The sequence below is a fragment of the Pseudophryne corroboree genome, chromosome 2 (genome assembly GCF_028390025.1).
Source record: "Pseudophryne corroboree isolate aPseCor3 chromosome 2, aPseCor3.hap2, whole genome shotgun sequence".
Classification (NCBI taxonomy): domain Eukaryota; kingdom Metazoa; phylum Chordata; class Amphibia; order Anura; family Myobatrachidae; genus Pseudophryne; species Pseudophryne corroboree.
The window spans coordinates 18,397,895-18,415,836 of record NC_086445.1 but is presented as its reverse complement, the minus strand read 5'-3'; the positions used below and the strand labels follow the sequence as shown (position 1 = coordinate 18,415,836).

Genomic DNA, 17,942 nt, shown 5'->3' with positions numbered 1-17,942 from the left:
CACCACACCGCAGCCTAACGCTAACCCCCCTCTCCGCAGTTTAACCCTAACCCTCCCTAGTGGTGTCTAACCCTAACCCCCCCTCCCCGCAGCCTAACCCTAACCCTCCCCACCCTGCAGCCTAACGCTATCCCCCCTCCTCGTAGCCTAACCCTTCCCACCCCGCAGCCTAACCCTCCACCCACACCACCCCGCATCCTAACCCCCTTCCCCGCAGCCCAACCCTAATCCCCCTCCCCTAAAACTAACCTTCCCTTCCATGCAGCCTAACCATAACGCTCCTTGGTTGTGCCTAACCCTACCACCCCCCGCAGCTTAACCCTTCCCCCCCCCCCCCCACGCAGCCTAACTCAAACCCTCCCCCTGCAGCCTAACCTACCCCCCCTTCCCCCATGGCTTACCTCCCAGCAGTCCTGGCATACTTACGTTTGGGATCCCAGCATTCGGGATCACGGCGCTGTCATGTGAATGAACTTCCTTTGTCCTTCATAGCAGGAGGCGCACTTCTTGGAGCACATACTGTGGAAGAAACAGCATGTGATAGGTGACCGGGAGTTTCCCAATGATTATAAAACTGAATAGATCAGCAAAGTCTAATAACTCTGGACATCCTGATGAAGGACATGCACATCAGCACTTAACGTTATTAACACGAGTTTTATGGTGTCCAGCAAACCTAGGAGCGCTCTGACATTACTGTCCACTATATGAAGCTGCAGCGGGATATTTGTGGCCTACAATGTGGACACACCTATGGTCTTGATCACCTGGCCACTGTAAGCAATTAGATTCACAGTCAATAGGTGCTTTGAGGTTTGTGCGCTGAAGGAGGTCACGTGAAGGAGGTTACACTTGGCGTCAGTGTCAAGTTTTATTTTCATGGCATTGTTTGTCTCCTTATCTATTATGGTAATAAATATTTCACTCCTTTTGGCCCTGGAAAAAACGTTGTCTGAGGTGGTTTCTGGTGAAGCATCCACAGTGTGAACTCTGTGTGGTGGGCTGCTGGATTGTGCAGTGTAAGGTTGCCTTTAGCTTGAACTTGCACCAGCATGTAAAATGGTATCCGTAGTATAGAGAAGTATAGAGGAGTATCCGCAGTACAGAGAAGTATCCGCAGTCAGAAGACACAGGAGAAGGCAAGTGTCTGCGGGCTTCAGGGAGCTGTTTATACACTGGGTGCCTGGAGACAGGGGCGTAACTACTGTAGAACTTTGAAAATCTTGAAAGGGCCCCCCATTGACACAGAGAGTTCAAGAACTCACACATTTGCCCCATAGGAAAATAATAAAACACATAGGTTTCACATAAAAAAAACACGCACACGCACGCACAGGCCACCACATGAAAAACACACACACATAGGCCCCCACATGAAGAAAAACATGCACATAAGGCCCCACAAGAGAAAAACACACACAGATGTCCCCACATGAGAAATACACACACATAGGCCCCCACATGATAAAAGCACACAGGAGAAAAACACACACATAGAGCCTAATAGGAGAAAAACACACACATAGGCTCACAAATGAGCAATACACACAAATAGGCCCCCACATGAAAATAACACACACATGGGCCCCCACATGAAAAATACACACACGTTGGCCCCCACATGAGAAAAACAGACACATGGGCCACCACATGAGAAAATACACACATAGGCCTCAACATGAGAAAAACACACACATAGGGCCCCCACAGGATACAAACACACATATAGACTAGAGATGAGCGGGTTCGGTTTCTCTGAATCCGAACCCGCCCGAACTTCATGGTTTTTTTCACGGGTCCGAGCAGACTCGGATCCTCCCGCCTTGCTCGGTTAACCCGAGCGCGCCCGAACGTCATCATGACGCTGTCGGATTCTCGCGAGACTCGGATTCTATATAAGGAGCCGCGCGTCACCGCCATTTTCACACGTGCATTGAGATTGATAGGGAGAGGACGTGGCTGGCGTCCTCTCCATTTAGATTAGAAGAGAGAGAGAGAGATTGACCTGATTTACTGGAGCTTAGGAGTACTGTAGAAGTGTAGAGAGTGCAGAGTTTACTAGTGACTGACCACAGTGACCACCAGACAGTGCAGTTTTATTTAATATATCCGTTCTCTGCCTGAAAAAAACGATACACACAGTGACTCAGTCACATACCATATCTGTGTGCACTGCTCAGCCCAGTGTGCTGCATCATCTATGTATATATATCTGACTGTGCTCAGCTCACACAGCTTATAATTGTGGGGGAGACTGGGGAGCACTGCAGTGCCAGTTATAGGTTATAGCAGGAGCCAGGAGTACATATTATATTAAAATTAAACAGTGCACACTTTTGCTGCAGGAGTGCCACTGCCAGTGTGACTGACCAGTGACCTGACCACACTGACCACCAGTATAGTTAGTAGTATACTATATTGTGATTGCCTGAAAAAGTTAAACACTCGTCGTGTGACTTCACTTGTGTGGTGTTTTTTTTTTTATTCTATAAAAAACTCATTCTGCTGACAGACAGTGTCCAGCAGGTCCGTCATTATATAATATATACCTGTCCAGCTGCAGTAGTGATATATATATATTTTTTATATCATTATTTATCATCCAGTCTATACTAGCAGCAGACACAGTACGGTAGTTCACGGCTGTAGCTACCTCTGTGTCGGCACTCGGCAGTCCATCCATAATTGTATACCACCTACCCGTGGTTTTTTTTTCTTTCTTCTTTATACATACATACTACTACATCTCTTTATCAACCAGTCTATATTAGCAGCAGACACAGTACAGTACGGTAGTCCACGGCTGTAGCTACCTCTGTGTCGGCACTCGGCAGTCCATCCATAATTGTATACCACCTACCCGTGGTTTTTTTTTCTTTCTTCTTTATACATACATACTACTACATCTCTTTATCAACCAGTCTATATTAGCAGCAGACACAGTACAGTACGGTAGTCCACGGCTGTAGCTACCTCTGTGTCGGCACTCGGCAGTCCGTCCATAATTGTATACCACCTACCCGTGGTTTTTTTTTCTTTCTTCTTTATACATACATACTACTACATCTCTTTATCAACCAGTCTATATTAGCAGCAGACACAGTACAGTACGGTAGTCCACGGCTGTAGCTACCTCTGTGTCGGCACTCGGCAGTCCGTCCATAATTGTATACCACCTACCCGTGGTTTTTTTTTCTTTCTTCTTTATACATACATACTACTACATCTCTTTATCAACCAGTCTATATTAGCAGCAGACACAGTACAGTACGGTAGTCCACGGCTGTAGCTACCTCTGTGTCGGCACTCGGCAGTCCGTCCATAATTGTATACCACCTACCCGAGGTTATTTTTTCTTTCTTCTTTATACATACATACTACTACATCTCTTTATCAACCAGTCTATATTAGCAGCAGACACAGTACAGTACGGTAGTTCACGGCTGTAGCTACCTCTGTGTCGGCACTCGGCAGTCCGTCCATAATTGTATACTAGTATCCATCCATCTCCATTGTTTACCTGAGGTGCCTTTTAGTTGTGCCTATTAAAATATGGAGAACAAAAATGTTGAGGTTCCAAAATTAGGGAAAGATCAAGATCCACTTCCACCTCGTGCTGAAGCTGCTGCCACTAGTCATGGCCGAGACGATGAAATGCCAGCAACGTCGTCTGCCAAGGCCGATGCCCAATGTCATAGTACAGAGCATGTCAAATCCAAAACACCAAATATCAGTAAAAAAAGGACTCCAAAACCTAAAATAAAATTGTCGGAGGAGAAGCGTAAACTTGCCAATATGCCATTTACCACACGGAGTGGCAAGGAACGGCTGAGGCCCTGGCCTATGTTCATGGCTAGTGGTTCAGCTTCACATGAGGATGGAGGCACTCAGCCTCTCGCTAGAAAAATGAAAAGACTGAAGCTGGCAAAAGCAGTAGCACCGCAAAGAACTGTGCGTTCTTCGAAATCCCAAATCCACAAGGAGAGTCCAATTGTGTCGGTTGCGATGCCTGACCTTCCCAACAAACACTGGACGTGAAGAGCATGCGCCTTCCACCATTTGCACGCCCCCTGCAAGTGCTGGAAGGAGCACCCGCAGTCCAGTTCCTGATAGTCAGATTGAAGATGTCAGTGTTGAAGTACACCAGGATGAGGAGGATATGGGTGTTGCTGGCGCGGGGGAGGAAATTGACCAGGAGGATTCTGATGGTGAGGTGGTTTGTTTAAGTCAGGCACCCGGGGAGACACCTGTTGTCCGTGGGAGGAATATGGCCGTTGACATGCCTGGTGAAAATACCAAAAAAATCAGCTCTTCGGTGTGGAGGTATTTCAACAGAAATGCGGACAACAGGTGTCAAGCCGTGTGTTCCCTTTGTCAAGCTGTAATAAGTAGGGGTAAGGACGTTAACCACCTCGGAACATCCTCCCTTATACGTCACCTGCAGCGCATTCATAATAAGTCAGTGACAAGTTCAAAAACTTTGGGTGACAGCGGAAGCAGTCCACTGACCAGTAAATCCCTTCCTCTTGTAACCAAGCTCACGCAAACCACCCCACCAACTCCCTCAGTGTCAATTTCCTCCTTCCCCAGGAATGCCAATAGTCCTGCAGGCCATGTCACTGGCAATTCTGACGATTCCTCTCCTGCCTGGGATTCCTCCGATGCATCCTTGCGTGTAACGCCTACTGCTGCTGGCGCTGCTGTTGTTGCTGCTGGGAGTCGATGGTCATCCCAGAGGGGAAGTCGTAAGACCACTTTTACTACTTCCACCAAGCAATTGACTGTCCAACAGTCCTTTGCGAGGAAGATGAAATATCACAGCAGTCATCCTACTGCAAAGCGGATAACTGAGGCCTTGGCATCCTGGGTGGTGAGAAACGTGGTTCCGGTATCCATCATTACTGCAGAGCCAACTAGAGACTTGTTGGAGGTACTGTGTCCCCGGTACCAAATACCATCTAGGTTCCATTTCTCTAGGCAGGCGATACCGAAAATGTACACAGACCTCAGAAAAAGAGTCACCAGTGTCCTAAAAAATGCAGCTGTACCCAATGTCCACTTAACCACGGACATGTGGACAAGTGGAGCAGGGCAGGGTCAGGACTATATGACTGTGACAGCCCACTGGGTAGATGTATGGACTCCCGCCGCAAGAACAGCAGCGGCGGCACCAGTAGCAGCATCTCGCAAACGCCAACTCTTTCCTAGGCAGGCTACGCTTTGTATCACCGCTTTCCAGAATACGCACACAGCTGAAAACCTCTTACGGCAACTGAGGAAGATCATCGCGGAATGGCTTACCCCAATTGGACTCTCCTGTGGATTTGTGGCATCGGACAACGCCAGCAATATTGTGTGTGCATTAAATATGGGCAAATTCCAGCACGTCCCATGTTTTGCACATACCTTGAATTTGGTGGTGCAGAATTATTTAAAAAACGACAGGGGCGTGCAAGAGATGCTGTCGGTGGCCAGAAGAATTGCGGGACACTTTCGGCGTACAGGCACCACGTACAGAAGACTGGAGCACCACCAAAAACTACTGAACCTGCCCTGCCATCATCTGAAGCAAGAAGTGGTAACGAGGTGGAATTCAACCCTCTATATGCTTCAGAGGTTGGAGGAGCAGCAAAAGGCCATTCAAGCCTATACAATTAAGCACGATATAGGAGGTGGAATGCACCTGTCTCAAGCGCAGTGGAGAATGATTTCAACGTTGTGCAAGGTTCTGCTGCCCTTTGCCACACGTGAAGTCAGTTCAGACACTGCCAGCCTGAGTCAGGTCATTCCCCTCATCAGGCTTTTGCAGAAGAAGCTGGAGACATTGAAGGAGGAGCTAACACGGAGCGATTCCGCTAGGCATGTGGGACTTGTGGATGGAGCCCTTAATTCGCTTAACAAGGATTCACGGGTGGTCAATCTGTTGAAATCAGAGCACTACATTTTGGCCACCATGCTCGATCCTAGATTTAAAGCCTACCTTGGATCTCTCTTTCCGGCAGACACAAGTCTGCTGGGGTTGAAAGACCTGCTGGTGAGAAAATTGTCAAGTCAAGCGGAACGCGACCTGTCAACATCTCCTCCTTCACATTCTCCCGCAACTGGGGGTGCGAGGAAAAGGCTCAGAATTCCGAGCCCACCCGCTGGCGGTGATGCAGGGCAGTCTGGAGCGACTGCTGATGCTGACATCTGGTCCGGACAGAAGGACCTGACAACGATTACGGACATGTCGTCTACTGTCACTGCATATGATTCTCTCACCATTGAAAGAATGGTGGAGGATTATATGAGTGACCGCATCCAAGTAGGCACGTCACACAGTCCATACTTATACTGGCAGGAAAAAGAGGCAATTTGGAGGCCCTTGCACAAACTGGCTTTATTCTACCTAAGTTGCCCTCCCACAAGTGTGTACTCCGAAAGAGTGTTTAGTGCCGCCGCTCACCTTGTCAGCAATCGGCGTACGAGGTTACATCCAGAAAATGTGGAGAAGATGATGTTCATTAAAATGAATTATAATCAATTCCTCCGCGGAGACATTGACCAGCAGCAATTGCCTCCACAAAGTACACAGGGAGCTGAGATGGTGGATTCCAGTGGGGACGAATTGATAATCTGTGAGGAGGGGGATGTACACGGTGATATATCGGAGGATGATGATGAGGTGGACATCTTGCCTCTGTAGAGCCAGTTTGTGCAAGGAGAGATTAATTGCATCTTTTTTGGGGGGGGTCCAAACCAACCCGTCATATCAGTCACAGTCGTGTGGCAGACCCTGTCACTGAAATGATGGGTTGGTTAAAGGGTGCATGTCCTGTTTTGTTTATACAACATAAGGGTGGGTGGGAGGGCCCAAGGACAATTCCATCTTGCACCTCTTTTTTCTTTTATTTTTCTTTGCGTCATGTGCTGTTTGGGGAGGGTTTTTTGGAAGGGACATCCTGCGTGACACTGCAGTGCCACTCCTAAATGGGCCCGGTGTTTGTGTCGGCCACTAGGGTCGCTTATCTTACTCACACAGTCAGCTACCTCATTGCGCCTCTTTTTTTCTTTGCGTCATGTGCTGTTTGGGGAGGGTTTTTTGGAAGGGCCATCCTGCGTGACACTGCAGTGCCACTCCTAGATGGGCCCGGTGTTTGTGTCGGCCACTAGGGTCGCTAATCTTACTCACACAGCTACCTCATTGCGCCTCTTTTTTTCTTTGCGTCATGTGCTGTTTGGGGAGGGTTTTTTGGAAGGGACATCCTGCGTGACACTGCAGTGCCACTCCTAAATGGGCCCGGTGTTTGTGTCGGCCACTAGGGTCGCTTATCTTACTCACACAGTCAGCTACCTCATTGCGCCTCTTTTTTTCTTTGCGTCATGTGCTGTTTGGGGAGGGTTTTTTGGAAGGGCCATCCTGCGTGACACTGCAGTGCCACTCCTAGATGGGCCCGGTGTTTGTGTCGGCCACTAGGGTCGCTAATCTTACTCACACAGCTACCTCATTGCGCCTCTTTTTTTCTTTGCGTCATGTGCTGTTTGGGGAGGGTTTTTTGGAAGGGACATCCTGCGTGACACTGCAGTGCCACTCCTAAATGGGCCCGGTGTTTGTGTCGGCCACTACGGTCGCTAATCTTACTCACACAGCTACCTCATTGCGCCTCTTTTTTTCTTTGCGTCATGTGCTGTTTGGGGAGGGTTTTTTGGAAGGGACATCCTACGTGACACTGCAGTGCCACTCCTAGATGGGCCCGGTGTTTGTGTCGGCCACTAGGGTCGCTAATCTTACTCACACAGCTACCTCATTGCGCCTCTTTTTTTCTTTGCGTCATGTGCTGTTTGGTGAGGGTTTTTTGGAAGGGCCATCCTGCGTGACACTGCAGTGCCACTCCTAGATGGGCCCGGTGTTTGTGTTGGCCACTAGGGTCGCTAATCTTACTCACACAGCTACCTCATTGCGCCTCTTTTTTTCTTTGCGTCATGTGCTGTTTGGGGAGGGTTTTTTGGAAGGGACATCCTGCGTGACACTGCAGTGCCACTCCTAAATGGGCCCGGTGTTTGTGTCGGCCACTAGGGTCGCTAATCTTACTCACACAGCTACCTCATTGCGCCTCTTTTTTTCTTTGCGTCATGTGCTGTTTGGGGAGGGTTTTTTGGAAGGGACATCCTGCGTGACACTGCAGTGCCACTCCTAGATGGGCCAGGTGTTTGTGTCGGCCACTAGGGTCGCTTAGCTTAGTCATCCAGCGACCTCGGTGCAAATTTTAGGACTAAAAATAATATTGTGAGGTGTGAGGTATTCAGAATAGACTGAAAATGAGTGGAAATTATGGTTTTTGAGGTTAATAATAATATGGGATCAAAATGACCCCCAAATTCTATTATTTAAGCTGTTTTTTAGGGTTTTTTGAAAAAAACACCCGAATCCAAAACACACCCGAATCCGACAAAAAAAATTCGGTGAGGTTTTGCCAAAACGCGGTCGAACCCAAAACACGGCCGCGGAACCGAACCCAAAACCAAAACACAAAACCCGAAAAATTTCAGGCGCTCATCACTAATATAGACCCCTACTTGCTAAAAGCCCACACATAGGCCCCCCACATGAGAAAAACACACAAATAAGCCCCCACAGGAGTAAAACAAGGAGAAAAACACACAGATAGGCCCCCACAGAAGAAAAATACAGACATAGGCCCCCACAGAAGAAAACCACACAAATAGGTCCCACAGAAGAAAAACACACAAATAGGCCCCCACAGGAGAAAAACACACACATAGGCCCACACGGGAGAAAAACACAGACATAGGCCCCCACAGAAGAAAACCACACAAATAGGTCCCACAGAAGAAAAACACACAAATAGGCCCCCACAGGAGAATAACACACACATAGGCCCACACAGGAGAAAAACACACACATAGGCCCCCACATGAAAAAATAAAACCACACAGACTAGTGACAGACTCAGTAACTGACAGTAAATAAGACTGTGTGCAGGCTGTGCCTTCCTCCTGTGTCCTCTCCTCCTCTGAACAGCCGCAGTAACAGTCTGTCAGACAGAGAGGCAGGCACAAACCAGGAAGAGAGGAAGCCTGGATCAGTCAGTGGTGACCGGGAGGAGGGGAGGGAAGAGGCCAGGGATCTTCATTGTTGGACAGAGATTCCCTGGTCTCTGCGACAGGCCGCTTGCGCGTCCCCATGGGTGCTGCAAGCCATCTGATGGTGTGTGAGTGATCCAATGCTGCGTTCTAGGATGTGGGTGGGATCACTACCACAGCAGGTGGTGTCTGCGCATAATAGACGCCTCCTGCTGCATCACCATACAGCACTGTCACTGCTGCTTCCATGGAAGCTAGATAGCACCTCCATCCACATCTGAAGGAGCCCCATTGTCTGTCACTGCAGGAAGAGCAGCCGCAGACTCTGTATAATTATCCTGAGTGACTGTGTCTCCTTTCTACTTCCAGGTATAAAGAGACCGAGCTGCACATATAACGCAGGTGAGCAGCTGCTATCTCCTTACAATACTGTCACTGTCACTGGATCCTCTGCTATAGGGGGTCATTCCGAGATGTTCGCTAGCGCACGCGCGACGTACTAATCTAGCGAAGCTTTTTAGTCGCACTGCTGGCCGCAGAGTGATTGACATGAATTGGGCGTTTCAGGGTGTCAACTGACCGTTTTCAGGGAGTGTTCGGAAAAACGCAGGCGTGGCTGGGCGAACGCAGGGCGTGTTTGTGACGTCAAAACAGGAACTGAACAGTCTGAAGTGATCGCAAGCGCTGAGTAGGTCTGAAGCTACTCTGAAACTACACAAAAATATTATTTTGTAGCCGCTGTGCGATCCTTTCATTCGCACTTCTGCTAAGCTAAAATACACTCCCAGTGAGCGGCGGCATAGCGTTTGCACAGCTGCTAAAAACTGCTAGCGAGCGATCAACTCGGAATGACCCCCATTATCGCTTGCTACATGTGTCGTGCACTATGTATAGTAAACCAATCACCACATCCAGGACAACCTCTCGTCCAGCGCCCTGAGCGCTCTGCTGTAGCGTTCCCATGATTCCGATAGCCGGCCTTGGCTTCCCAGGCACATTGCCAGAGGCCACTCTTCCCATCCTGCCGGGACGCTCAGAGTATAATCTCACCCTGTGTTACTGCATTGTACTCATCCGTAGCTCATAGCGTCTCAGCTGATAACACCGGCACATGGACACGCCCCTGTCTATAAATAATGTACGTTAATTTTAATAGTAATCATACTGATGTAGAGGAATGGATGGGTTACATATGAAATCCCGGCGTTTGTGATGCCGGCAGTCAAAATACTGACTGCTGCATCCCAGGGCTGGGAATCCTCCTTCCCCACAGCCTAAACCTAACCCCCCCCACTCCCGCAGTTTAACCCTCCCCCCCAGAGGAGTCACCGGGTGTGGTGACACCAGGTGCACACCCCTGATCTCCTGCCGTGATCGCGGCAAAAAAGGGGGCGTGGTCTTACACTTAGGGAGCGTGGCTTCGCGGGGATCCCGGAATCGTCACTGTCGGCTTCTCTTCTATGACAGGAGCCAGGAGCTGTAGGAGACTCCTGTCACTGCGGAGGAGCTGACATTTGGTGTCACCCCCCCTCCAGGTGTCATTTGGTGTCACCCCCCACACCCGCCTTGTGACGCCGCTGCTTCCCCCGCAGCCTGAACCTACCACCCCCCCTCCTCCTGCGGCTTACCTCTCCTGAGTGGCGGCATTATAATCCATGTCGGGATCCCAGCGTCGGTATTCCGAGCTGTGTCGGGATTCCAGTGTTGTATTGACCACACCCCGATTGGATAAGGACTATGCTGTTACAGGAACTGACAATCTAATGGCGCAGCTAGTTCCATATGCAGACAGCTGGCAGACAGACTCCTGTAAATGAAACAAGGGAATGTGATAAGACAACAAGAGCAGCGGGCAGACTGGTACCACTGGCAGCAATTTTATGCATTTTCAGTACCAGTATTCTGAGGGGCATATTAGCAATAATAATAATAATAATAATAATAATAATAATAATAATAATAATAATAATTAATTAATTATTTAATTAATTATTATTAATTAATAATGAATTATGAATAATTCATTATTAATATGTGTTTTTATATAATAAAAAAAATGAATAATAATGAATAAAAAATGTATCGCCCAGGATCACATTGCAATGTGTGATCCAATCCCCTGAATGTATCAAGCAGCTACAGGCAGGGACAGGAGCTACTAAAGGCGCCCGTCCCTGCAATGTGCTGTGCCAACTGCCGGGGAGTCTGTGCGTGCGTGGTCAGCTAAGACCACACAAGCACAAAGGCCCCTTCTGGGGAGGGTTCCAGGAGAACCTTCTGTCGGCTACAATTGCCATGTATAGCCCATAGGCTACAATGGCTACATCAATCTTCAGATGGCGGTAGCTGCGGGGGTAAATCGAGCAGCACCGCACACACTGTAACCATTATAGATACGCCAGGAGTTTATTTGTACTAAAGTCTCTGACCCTAACTATATATTCAGCGTTTCCCGTCTGCTGATTTCCCTGTAGATTATATGTATTTTTTTTATATAAATTCTATTTTGCAGCTCCAATACCAGGAAGGTTCAGTGAAGCAGTGACGGTGCCCCTGCTGGTTGGTTTGGGTATTGCTGTCAGTTTCATGACACTGAATCTATAACTGTGGTTCCAGCTGGATAGAGATGTAGGTGGCTGCATCGCAGTGGAGGTCCCGCAGCAGTAATCCACCGAGAGGAGACATCTTCCATCTGCCTATACATAATGACATTTTCTAAATAAAGCTCATTTGTGGGAACGTATTTCCTCATCTTCCTCACAGTTGTAGTGAGAGTAAATATTCCGCATATTATAAGATAAATGTTACTAAGATTACAGCACAAAGAAAGAATGACAAACTGACACAAAATGTTACTTAAATTAGAATAATAAAGTTTTTGCAGCAATAATTCTCTGGAATCAGGGCTGCGCTCCCTGCAGCCCCCACAGCTTACCATTCCGGGCTTCGGTTGCTGGTCCCGGGAGAAGGCCGCAGGACATCAGGTGGCGTCCCTAGGCATGACCACGGCATGCTAGGACCATGGCAGCAGCACAGGGAAGGAATCTGGAGCAGACAACCATACAGAGACAGAACTGGCTGCATTTCAAATCTGGAGTTGGCTCACAGTAGCAACGGATCACAGTAGAAGCAGAGCACAGTAGCAGCGGAGCACAGTAGCATCTTATCACAGAAGCAGCAGGTCACAGTAGCATCGTAGCACAGAAGCAGCAGGTCACAGTAGCATTGTAGCACAGAAGCAGCAGGTCACAGCATCGTAGCACAGAAGCAGAAGGGCACAGCATCGTAGCACAGAAGCAGCAGGTCACAGCATCGTAGCACAGAAGCAGCAGGTCACAGCATCGTAGCACAGAAGCAGCAGGTCACAGTAGCAGTGGAGCACAGAAGCAGCAGGTCACAGTAGCAATGTAGCACAGAAGCAGCAGGTCACAGTAGCATCGTAGCACAGAAGCAGCAGGTCACAGTAGCAATGTAGCACAGAAGCAGCAGGTCACAGTAGCAATGTAGCACAGAAGCAGCAGGTCACAGTAGCAATGTAGCACAGAAGTAGCAGGTCACAGTAGCAGCGGAGCACAGAAGCAGCAGGTCACAGTAGCATTGTAGCACAGAAGCAGCAGGCCACAGCATCGTAGCACAGAAGCAGAAGGACACAGCATCGTAGCACAGAAGCAGCAGGTCACAGCATCGTAGCACAGAAGCAGCAGGTCACAGCATCGTAGCACAGAAGCAGCAGGTCACAGTAGCAGTGGAGCACAGAAGCAGCAGGTCACAGTAGCAATGTAGCACAGAAGCAGCAGGTCACAGTAGCATCGTAGCACAGAAGCAGCAGGTCACAGTAGCAATGTAGCACAGAAGCAGCAGGTCACAGTAGCAATGTAGCACAGAAGTAGCAGGTCACAGTAGCATCGTAGCACAGAAGCAGCAGGTCACAGTAGCATCGTAGCACAGAAGCAGCAGGTCACAGTAGCATCGTAGCACAGAAGCAGCAGGTCACAGTAGCAATGTAGCACAGTAGCAGCAGGTCACAGTAGCATCGTAGCACAGAAGCAGCAGGTCACAGTAGCATCGTAGCACAGAAGCAGCAGGTCTCAGTAGCATCGTAGCACAGAAGCAGCAGGTCACAGTAGCATCGTAGCACAGAAGCAGCAGGTCACAGTAGCATCGTAGCACAGAAGCAGCAGGCCACAGCATCGTAGCACAGAAGCAGAAGGACACAGCATCGTAGCACAGAAGCAGCAGGTCACAGCATCGTAGCACAGAAGCAGCAGGTCACAGTAGCAGTGGAGCACAGAAGCAGCAGGTCACAGTAGCAATGTAGCACAGAAGCAGCAGGTCACAGTAGCATCGTAGCACAGAAGCAGCAGGTCACAGTAGCATTGTAGCACAGAGACTTTTTTGGCTTGGGGGGAGAACATTTCTAGTTACGCCACTGCCTCCAACCCCCCCTCCCCCCCAGCCCGCAGGAAACTACGGCCCACAGGTTAGACAGAGGTAGTGTAGCTGAGAACCAGGATGGTTGGGAGGTATGCACATACCAGGTAGGAAACTACAGGGCACCATAGTCCCCATGTGACATCACTAGAGATGTGCGGCGGGCACTTTTCAGATTTTGTGTTTTGGATCTGGAACCCCGCTCATGTTTTGGATCTGTAATTGGTTTTGCCAAAACCACCCTTTTGGGTTTTGGATCTGGATGATTTTTGAAAAAAACACAAAAACAGCTAAAATCACAGAATTTGGGGGTAATTTTGATCCTACGGTATTATTAACCTCAATAACATTCACTTCCACTCATTTCCAGCCTATTCTGAACACCTCACAATATTGTTTTTAGGCCAAAAGGTTGCACCGAGGTCGCTGGATGGCTAAGTTAAGCGACACAAGTGGGCGGCACAAACACCTGGCCCATCTAGGAGTGGCACTGCAGTGTCAGACAGGATGGCACTATTCAAAAACTAGGCCCCAAAGAGCACATAAACCTCTACTGGCTGAGGGGTTTACCTCCCTCGTGACAATGAGGGTAATTCTGAGTTGATCGCAGCAGGATTTTTTTTAGCAGTTGGACAAAACCATGTGCACTGCAGGGGGGGGGGGGGGGGGGGCAGATATAACATGTGCAGAGAGAGTTAGATTTGGGTGCGGTGAGTTCAATCTGCAATCTAATTTGCAGTGTAAAAATAAAGCAGCCAGTATTTACCCTGCACAGAAACAAAATAACCCACCCAAATCTAACTCTCTCTGCACATGTTATATCTGCCCCCCTGCAGTGCACATGGTTTTGCCCAACTGCTAACAAAAATCCTGCTGCGATCAACTCAGAATTACCCCCAATGAACAATTCAAAACAACTTAAACTATAGAAATAACGACACGGAGACATGTAATTTGGCAGAAAGTTGTTAGCTATTTATTATTAATCTAATAACTAGAGAAAAACCTGTAATAAAATGATATTAATATGAATATTTAATACAAAAGAGAGTATGGTGGCCAGAAAAAAGAACGGCTGAAATCCAAACACAAAAACCCCAAGCTAATTAGATCTAAACCAATGCAAATCACAAAACATAGGTATCCACACTCAAACCTTCATCTTGACTACCCACCCTGAAGGGTGAGGACGCTGCCCCCTGAAGGGTGGTCCAGCAGATATAACAGTCAACGAAGGAGAGTGCACCTAAACAGCACCAAACCGACTAAAAACTGTGACTAACAACTCCAACGCGGGAACCTGCCGCTCTTTTCCGCCAACAGCGAAAGGCTCTTCTTAAAGAGTTTTCGCACCGCCACCATACCCACAACCTAAATGATCCAAAACTGAAAACAGATCCTCCAGGAAAAACGCCAACCCTCGCCCCGAAAAAGGTAATCACAACGATACCTGATCCTATCATGGCGAACCACCGCACCACCGTGAGCCAAAACCCACTTCGCCACCGCCGAATTCACCTTTTTTCTGGCCTAATCAATAGGGCGACCATCCGGCACTCCACGCCAACACAATCTCGGAACTATGAAAGAAAAAAACAAAGTACAGTGAGGCCAGGCCACGGCAATACTAGCCAAATCCTTTATCATAGAACATCTCAAATCTAGTGATGTCCTCTTACCCAAATCATTAACACCTAGGTGCACCAACAAAACTCCAGGGACACCATGCACCCGAGCCTGACCCAATAGCCTACTTTTAAGGTCCTGCCACAACAATCCGCGCCAGCCGAGCCAACGAATACCACGAGCCCGTGTAAAAAACTGCACCCCCTTAGAGGCCATAAACCTGGCCGCCCAGTACACGTAGGAGTGACCAACTACCCACACTGTAAAACCATCCTCCTCCCAACCTAAAATGAAGGAAATTAAATAAAAGTATGTTAGTAAAATCGGCCAAAATGAATGTATACCTGCAATAAACCTGAAGGATCTGCCAAAAAGAAAATGTTTTTGAATACCACGGCCTGGCCGTGCGAACAAGCTTCAAGCCAATCGAAGTGAACATAAAGACACAATGGGAAAAGAATAAAATTAAATAAAAAAGAAAAAGGGAAAACCTTAATGCTCCAAAAGGAAATGGGGGGGGGGGGGAGAGGGGGGGAAACACAGAGAAAACTCAGCTGGAGGTGAAACTTAAAAAACCTGCCGAGGGACTTTCAATTGGAGTCCAATTAGCCTAATTAAAGAGAATAAACCGAATTCAGTCCGTCAGGTCAGGCAAAAAAGTGAAAAATAACTCCAGACCCCCACTGCCAGCAGCGGCGAGTAGCTAATCCCTGAGTAGGATGAACAGGGGATAACACACGAACATACTGGACATTGACGTACTTAACAATTGAACAATCAAATCACAAACAGTTGCAATACCAATAACCTATAACACTGGGCGAATATAACGTTTGTAGCTGGAAGACTTCCAACGGCCCAACAATTGGATCTCCCTGACGGAAAAGCCGGACGACGCGGCCGACGTAGCCGCTCCGATCCGAAACAAATGCGTACCGAAAGCTGCGGGTGAAAGGCCCAAGCCGTCAAAGGCAACCCGTCATAATGCAGCAACCAGGACGCCCGCAAGGACGACCGAACTGCCGCATAGCGGGCCGCCAGAAACACCGGGCAAATGCGATTATCCAAAGACGAGACCAAGGTAACCCATCGACCTCTACCTAACTGGTCCGTCTTAGAGCGACGCTGTCTACACAGCAAGACCTCTCACCCACAACCACATCCTCTCGAAGCATGGTCGAATCTTTCCACTTTGACGGCGCCACCAACTCTGAAATGCGAAAAGCCCCATGATACGCCGTGGAAAAAGCCAATTCGAATAACAAAGTCTCAAAACTCGAAGAAGCAACTTCGGCAACAGCTCCGATAATCGCTGGCAGAAGGGCTACATCAATCGGGTGTCTCCTATTAGGCGGCGGCGGCACCAACCGCGCCCAACCTTTCAGAGCCTTCGCAAGGAGGAAGCTCTTGGTAATGTCAGGGAGACCCTTGAGCTTAGCGAAAAATTAAATCCCCGCCAGGTACCGTGACACGACCACTCTAGACCTACCAGTGACGAAGAGTTGCCAAATAAAAGAAAGCATCAACCGATGCCCACTCTTACCTTCATGCCCCCGTCCGCGAGTAAACTCTTCCCATTCACTCCAAGCTTGACTGTAAGCCTTGAGCGTACTCGGTGCTAATGACCGCATCGCTAATCCCTTCAGGCCGGTCCGATCACCTGCCAAACATAATCGGGACAGCGTATACCAAGAGCATCAGCCTCAGGTGCCAAAACTCGAAATCTCTCCCACTGCCCCCGTGACAAGGCGTCGGCAATTCCATTATCTTCCCCGGGAACATGCTGCGCGTGAAACCAAACATTCCGACGCAAACAAGCCAACACAAGCTGCGCAAGCACCCTCAACACAACAATCGACTTCGCCCTCTGATTGTTAATCGCATGCACCACGCCCAGATTATCACATCTGAACAAAATGCTGTGATCAGACAGACGCTCTCCCCACACCTCCAAAGCCACCATAATTGTGAAAACCTCGAGCAGCAACAGATCCTTAGTGAGACCCTTACGAAACCATTCCTCAGGCCAAGAAGCCACGCACCAAGACCCATCGAGGTAGCACCCAAACCCAGAGGAACCCGGCGCGTCCGTAAAAAGCTGTACATCAGCATTGCGGACAACCGGAGTCAGCCAGATCCGCACCCCATTGAACTCTTCCAAGAAAGCGGCCCAAACGGACAAATCTCTTTTAATCTCGGAAGACAATCGAATGAAATGATGCGGCCTGGAACACCCCGCCATTGCCCTTTCCAACTTTCGGCAAAAAACCCTGCCCATCGGGATGACCCGACAAACAAAGTTCAAAAGGCCCAACAAAGATTGAGCCTGCCGAAGCGTGACCTTGCGCGACGCTAAGAACTGCCCGATAACTTCTCGCTGCTTGGCATCCTTGGCCTGAGGAAGGCGACACGAACCTGACCCCGTATCAATTTCGATACCCAAAAATGATAAGCAAGAAACGGGCCCTTCAGTCTTATCTTCAGCCACTGGCACTCCGAAATGATAAAAAAGTGCTTTGATGCTAAATAACAGCTCACTGCAATGACTGGAATCCGCAGGCCCTACGCACAAGAAGTCATCATGGTAATGCGCTACCCCGTGACCCCCCGTGGAAGACTCCACGCACCAATGTAAAAAGGTGCTAAACTTTTCGAAATATGAGCATGATACGGAACATCCCATTGGCAAACACTTGTTAATGAAATACTCCGACCCGATACGAAAACCCATAAAACGGAATGAGTCAGGATGTAAAGGAAGTAACCTAAATGCAGATTCCACATCAATCTTAGCCATCAGG

General features: G+C 48.7%; 1 protein-coding gene across 4 annotated transcripts in view; it reads left to right on the top strand.

Annotated features, from left to right (window-relative positions):
* The window catches only part of LOC134993401 (ecto-ADP-ribosyltransferase 5-like), a 157,771-nt gene extending 145,925 nt beyond the window's left edge, over positions 1-11,846 (top strand). For all 4 annotated transcript variants that reach the window (XM_063950873.1, XM_063950871.1, XM_063950872.1 and 1 more), the window contains 2 exons: positions 9,454-9,486; positions 11,597-11,846. In XM_063950873.1, the coding sequence (XP_063806943.1) occupies positions 9,454-9,486; positions 11,597-11,688 (125 nt within the window). In that variant the 3' untranslated portion in view covers positions 11,689-11,846. The remainder of the gene's footprint in view (positions 1-9,453; positions 9,487-11,596) is intronic.
* Positions 11,847-17,942: the final 6,096 nt, after the last annotated feature.